Source organism: Parus major, unplaced genomic scaffold, assembly GCF_001522545.3.
Source record: "Parus major isolate Abel unplaced genomic scaffold, Parus_major1.1 Scaffold258, whole genome shotgun sequence".
Taxonomy (NCBI): Eukaryota; Metazoa; Chordata; class Aves; order Passeriformes; family Paridae; genus Parus; species Parus major.
The window spans coordinates 366,591-373,131 of NW_015379266.1; the positions used below are offsets into that span (position 1 = coordinate 366,591).

Here is a 6,541-nt window from a genome sequence, read left to right on the forward strand (position 1 = left end):
CAGCCCCCAGCCCCGGACTGGGGACACATCACAGCCTGGTCCAGCCCCCAGCCCCGGACTGGGGACATATCACAGCCTGGTCCAGCCCCCAGCCCCGGACTGGGGACATATCACAGCCTGGTCCAGCCCCCAGCCCCGCTCCCGAGGCTCGCCGTGGTTGTGAGGCTGGAGCAGCTCCGCGTGCAGTGTCCTTCCAGCCCTCACCTGAGAGGTGCCCTGGCCTTTTATCAACATCAGCCATCGAAAAATAAACAATGCTTTTAGCATGGCCCTTAATAATGAGACCTTTATTACAATTATGGCATTTTTTTTCTTCTTTTTTTTTTAAGTTTATCTTTTTTTTATCGAAAACAACTCCATCAGGCATTGAACTGTAGAGCCATTGAAATAAAGACACATTCATTTACAGAGAACCTGCTTTTTCCTATTTGCCCTGTTTTTGCAGCCTCCAGTCACAGTTAGTTCTGTTTCACAAACTCTGGCTTTTTGGCTTAGTCCACAATTAAACCTGGCAGCCAAATGCCTGTTTTCACGTGCCTCGCTACCATTCACCGAGGAGATGCAAGCAACAAAAATACAGAGCCACGATGTGTAAAAGAAGCGAGGAAACACGTATTCCCAATCCTATGTACACCCCCAGCCCCTCGTGCTGTTGGCAGAGGGCTGGTGTGGGATGTGGCTGCCCCTGGATGCTGTCCTGGCAGCCCAGGGCCCAGCAGGGTCTCCCAAAGGAGGGAGCTGCTCTCTGGATTTTGGGACCGCAGATGTTTTGTACTTACAGGTATTGATCACGCTGCATTAGCTCTGTTGGCTTGTCTAGACATTCAGTCATGGGAAGGAGAATTCTGCCTGAACCATCAGCAATTCATGCAGGAAGGTTTGGGGCCAAGGAGAGGGAAGGAGGAGCCCAGCTGAGGTGATGCCACTTGCAGGGTCCTGAGCAGGGAGGGCAGCCCCCAGCACCTTGTAAATAACAATTAAAAAACTAATTAAGATACTTGCTTGTTGATGCAAAGGCATTTCTGAGGGAGAGAGGCAGCCCCAAAGAGCCCCTCCTCCTCAGCCCTGTCTTCTCCATCCCCTGCCATCCTCACCTCTCCCTCAGACCCCACCTGGAAAAACAAAGGCTGTGCACTTGGAGATGGTTTTCCACCTTGCACAAGCTTGGGCAAAAAAATATTGATACTAAGAAGCAATTTACTTTGGGCTGTGCTGCGCCATCGATCGCGGGGCAGAACTCCCCATTAAAATCAATGATTCTGAAATGTTCAGTGTGGGTCTGGAGCATCGATGGGGAGTTTTGCTTAAAAATCAATGATGTAATATGGCACTCTGTCAATAATTTTTCTGTATTCCCATTTCCAAATATTTGCAGTCAGTTTTGTGCTTCCTTCTCTGCATTTGGTGCCTCTTTGTGCCTTTGGAAAGTTCTGGTGGTGATGCCAGGGCTGTGCTCGGGGCTGGCAGGGGGTTCTGCCCCTCTCCAGGAGCACGGGAGGTTCCAGAAACTGTATGGAGCGCACTGCTCCCTGCTTTCATGCCAATATAATGACAATAGCTCTCATTTCTTTAATTTGCTGATGATGGGTCCCTACAGGAAACTGGCAAAATGCCTCCTGATAAAAATATCTGGCACTCAGCCAGCCAGCAAGGCTCACTCGGGGTTTGGGGCGACCCTTCTGTCCTGGTGGGCTCTTTGTCATTAGGACTGGAGTGGCTGGGCACCGCTTTACCTCGGACCCCAGCGAGGAGCACGGCTGCTGTACAGCTCCATAGAAACAATATCAGAAATCAGTCATTCCTGCCCTTCACAACGACCAGCGCAGAGCTGGGGTGTCACAGCGGGCACCAGGACACACCTGGACCCTCAGGGTGGGTGTTGTGCTTGAGATCTCCTTCCTCTTCTCCTATGTCTGATCGTAGGTAAAGAAGCTGGGAAAAATTAACATGTGCCATTTGAAATATTGGATTTTGCATCTTCTTTCGTTGTGGGGTCAGTGGTCACTCAGAATAGTAAAAGAAGCCAGCATACTCATAAGAAATGCAGCTATTTCCCAGGCTCCTTTATCCTGGGACATGATGGCCAACACTTCCCAAGTGTGAGTGACCCTACTGTTTGTCCTGTCCCCAAACAGCTGGATTTCCTGTGGTGCCAAGGAAGAGCCTGCCCCGTCTGCCTGGGAGTGCTGCTGCTGACAGGAAAACGGGGACACTACTGCAGCTGTCTGACTGGTGAGTTAGAGACGTCAACGGGGAAATTCGGTAATGGCATTTCCTCTTCCCTGCGCTCCAGCTCTGCTCACTTCCCTACAAAAACCAGATTTAAAAATCCCAGCACCTGGTTTCCATTTCTGCCCATCCTGCCAGTCCCTGCCCAAGCAGAGGGACGGGGTTTGGGGCTTTTCTCACCCGGTATGTCTCCAGAGAATCCCAATTCCATTTCTTGTGTGGCTGAACTTTGAAATCAAATGACAGTGGTATCAGATGGATGGGAATGAACCTGCCTCTGCCTGTCTAGTCTGGACTGGGATCTGTCCCAAATGGAATTAAAACACTGAAGTATTCCAAGAGTGATATAAACACCTAGCTAAGGGGTGAGCCACTTTGTGACCTTCTTCTTGTTACTCTTTAAAAAATGTAAAATCCAGTAAATAGGAAAATGCCCAAGCGGTGGAAATCAGGCTCCACACTGAGGAACTTGCGTGTGACGATGCGCTGGAATTCCGAGTGGCTTCCTCCGTCGGCCACCGCAACGCTGAGCTACTGACAGCAACAGATACAAAAGAAGCAAAACCTTTTAAAAGTAGCATTTCTAGCTCTAGTGGGAAGGAACAATAAAATGAAGAGATTTAGGGTGTTGAGTAGAATGCTAAAATAGGAACAGATATTGAAAAGTACTGAGTGGCTTATCTAGAAATGCAAAATGTTTCAACTTTGCAGCTGCACAAATCGCATCCACAGAACGTGATAAAAGCTTCTGCACCGCTAAAAACGCTGAAACCCTTGGGTGAGCGGTAGCTAAAAAGCATCTTTAAATTATGGAAAAGATTTTAGGGTGGGTTTATTTCCTTTCTAGAATTCTATCTGAAGAAATGTTGAATTTGGTTTTGGGCACTTTTTTTTAGACAATTGTTTGGCACTTCAAGATTTAGGTTCTTAGGCACAATGCGACAAGGTGAGCTTGGCCAGTCCTTCCCCGTGCATCCTGTAGAGCAGCTGGAACTCTGCAGGCAGCTGGTGGGACTCCTGCCACTTGGTGGTGAACTTGGTTCCCTTCTTGTCGTAGTAGTGGTACGGGAGGTCCTCCCGCGTGTTGGGGTCGAAGCCGAAGGGCCAGAAGCCGTACAGGTGGATCTCGTCGCAGATGGCCGAAGCCAGGGTGTACATGAGGATCCCTGTGCTCAGCCGCTTCGGGGACAGGTGCTTGTTCCTCCAGTACCTGCCGAGACAAGAAGGTGAGTCACAAGCAATCTGCTCAGAAATTACTGAGGGCTGCTCTGGAGCAACCACAGAACTCCAGTGGCTCTGAAAACAAGTGGTGCTGACTTGCCAGACCACATCGGGCACGAGGGGGAAAATCAGATGTATTTGTACAAAGAGATGGATTGGACACAGGGCAAGCCCACCCACCTGTTAACGTGCTGCATGATATTTCCTGGCCAAGCCAACTGCACCTTTAGCTGCCCTCTGTGCTCAACAAAGAAATCCACCAGTGTTCTCGTGACCGTCGCCGACGTGTGGAAGAAAAAAGCGGGGATCCAAAGAATGGCCCCATCGAGCTTTTTCAAACTCAAAAAGAAGTTGTTGCGGTCCTGAATGGTCAAGAGGTTGTTGTAATACTTCTCCAGGATGCTGGGGTTGAAGGTGGTGAGGTTGGTTTTCCGTCCAACATCTTTCTGGAAAGCCTCGGTTGGAGCAAAATTGCAGCGAAAGACAAAATCCGATTTATCGATCTCCTGCCCGCACTGGCTCCCGGTCAGGATCCCGCTGTTGCCCACCACGGCACAGATGTTGTAGTGCTTGTTCAGGATGGGAGACACGTCAGGAAGCAGAGACCTGAAGTTATTGCTGATGGAGAAAACGTATTTATGGCTGGAGTAATCGTAGTGCATCAGCTGCCCGATCCGAACGCTGCTCTTGGTCAGAGAGAAGTTTTTGATGACGTCGACATGCTGAAGGATTTCTTGCCTAGGAAAGAACAAAATAACAGAAAACATGGAGTTCTATTTCCCCTTTTGGGATTTGTTTTCCACCTAGACTTGTATTTTTCCTTTTTTTTTTTTTTTAAAGTCTGCTGAAGTAGCTTCCTGAGCAGCATGGTGCAACGGCTTTTAAATGAATATAAATAATGGGAATGAGAGAGCTGGCTCCTCACCTAGAGCTCCACTTGGTTTTACCAGCTGGTCCCCACTGATGCCAGCTCGGGCCGTGCCTCTTGGAATGGTGTCAGGATGAAAAGATGGGATTGGCTGCTCAGGACACGGAGAGCAGCTCCCACTACACCCCACACAGTCACCCAGCTGTGGGGTGTGCACTGCCCGTCTGGGCTGTGACACAGGGGGACAACAGCTTTCTGCTGGGGCTGTGTGCCTTGCATTCCTGCTGCAGCCACAGGGCACGTGAAGCAAACCCAGGATATCCAATTCAATTAACAGGAGACAATTTATATATATATATATACATATATTTGTGTTTTCATTAACGAGCTTCCAACCACAAAACCAAGCGACAGCCGCTGTCTCCATCTATGCAAATATAATTCCTTAATTCATACTTGGGCAAGCACAGCAGCACTTTTCCAAGGGTTATTAGGGATACTTATAAAGCAAACAAAACCAACCCTGCTTGGGAATTTCCCTTTCAAGGCATAAAATTAGAAACTGAATAGGACTTTATTTGCTGATGTTTATGGAAAACAAACAACCGTTCCTCCAGCTCACATCCTCCAATGTCTGAGCATTAATGGAGTCCCACTGGGTGCCCTAATTATGGGTTCTGGCTGACGGACAAGTGCAAAGGCAGCTCCCGAGCTGGAGTCACCAGAGGGGTGGCACAGGGACAGGCTCACAGAGCTGCTGGTGCCTGGGCTGGAGCAACACTGAGGGTGGCCACTGCCACACAGCCTGGGAGAAGAGATGGGACAAAGCAGCACCTCCTCTCTGTAGCCCACGGCTCCTGAGGGCAGCGTGTGGCAGCACTGGAAGGGAATTCCTTGTGCTGCTGTCCTTGGGCAGCGGCCTGAAGGGAGGAGAAAAGCCCAAACCGTGCCCTGAGAGGTGCAGCAGCCCCAGAGCCAGATTCCTGCTCCCCGGGTGGGACCTGTCAGCAGAGCCACAAGGCAGTCCCTGACCCAGCACGCATTGCTCAGGACTGAATTACAGTCCAAGATGGCAGCAGCTGCCTGAAATGGCTACACGGTTTTATTTTCTTCTATAGAAATGTTTAATATATCAGCAAATCAGCAAATCTAATATATCAGTGATCAGCAAATAGATGTAGGTATGAGAGCACAAAGCTGTGCGCCTGCCCCCGCAGCTGGAGGCAGGAGCAGCTCTGCACTTGCTCAGAACTGCCAGCAGCTGGGAAGTTTGTGTGTGTGTGTTTGGCCTCCATGAACACAGCCTTTCATGGCTGTTACAGCCCAGAGTGATTCCAGTCCTGAGGCACAGCTAGTTATCCTGGGGGAATGACGATTCCACCTGCACAGCAGGAATTGGGTCACGTTCTAGTACAATAATACGTGTCACAGCCTGGAGTCCTGCTCTGAAATAACCGAGTCCTTGAGGACAGCTGTGAGTGTCTGGGGAAGAGCTCTGGGTCAGCCTTTGTCTCGTGTCGCTGGCAAATCCTCGGAGCTCAGAGCACCCAGCACAGAGCTGTATTCCCCTAAGTGCTGCCGGGAGGGGACAGCCTGGGCCGTGCCCAGGGCTCACTCACCTCTGCTGGGCAAAGGCGCTCCGGTTGAACACCCACTTGGAGGGCTTGTCCTGCAGTTCTTGGCCCAGGGAGTTGGTGATGGGGACAAACGAGGGGTCCAGGAACTTCAGCGCGAACTGAGACCTGCAGATGGGCACAGACACTGAAACATGAACACACACGGACACACACGGACACACGTGGAGACACGTGGAGACACATGGAGACACGTGGAGACATGTGGACACACGTGGACACACGTGGAGACACGTGGAGACACGTGGACACACGTGGAGACATGTGGACACACGTGGACACACGTGGAGACACGTGGAGACACATGGACACACATGGACACACGTGGAGACACAGAGACAGCCATGTACACACATGGACACACATGAACACACATGGACACACATGGACACACATGGAGACACCCCCACACACACATACATGGAGACACACACGGACACACATGGAGACATCCATGCACACATGGAGACACACGGAGACACCCACGGATGTGCATGGAGACACATGGAGACACCCACACACACAGAGACATCCGTGCACACACGGAGACACATGGAGACACCCACGGACACACACAGAGACACATGGA

General features: G+C 50.5%; 1 protein-coding gene across 1 annotated transcript; it reads right to left on the reverse strand.

Moving 5' to 3' along the window:
- Nucleotides 1-271: 271 nt before the first annotated feature.
- On the reverse strand, nucleotides 272-6,308 carry ST8SIA3 (ST8 alpha-N-acetyl-neuraminide alpha-2,8-sialyltransferase 3). The gene is made up of 3 exons (XM_015615760.1): nucleotides 5,938-6,308; nucleotides 3,631-4,188; nucleotides 272-3,439 (listed from the first exon to the last, which is right to left on the reverse strand). The coding sequence occupies exons 1-3, from the start codon at nucleotides 6,306-6,308 to the stop codon at nucleotides 3,157-3,159; spliced, it is 1,212 nt and encodes a 403-aa protein (XP_015471246.1). The 3' UTR covers nucleotides 272-3,156.
- Nucleotides 6,309-6,541: the final 233 nt, after the last annotated feature.

Coding starts and splice junctions, on each gene's coding strand:
- ST8SIA3 (XM_015615760.1), bottom strand. CDS start 6,308: ATGTGTGTACATGGCTGTCTCTGTGTCTCCACGTGTGTCCATGTGTGT. Junction 4,189..5,937: donor AGCGCCTTTGCCCAGCAGAG/GTGAGTGAGCCC, acceptor GTTCTTTCCTAG/GCAAGAAATCCTTCAGCATG. Junction 3,440..3,630: donor ATCATGCAGCACGTTAACAG/GTGGGTGGGCTT, acceptor TTGTCTCGGCAG/GTACTGGAGGAACAAGCACC.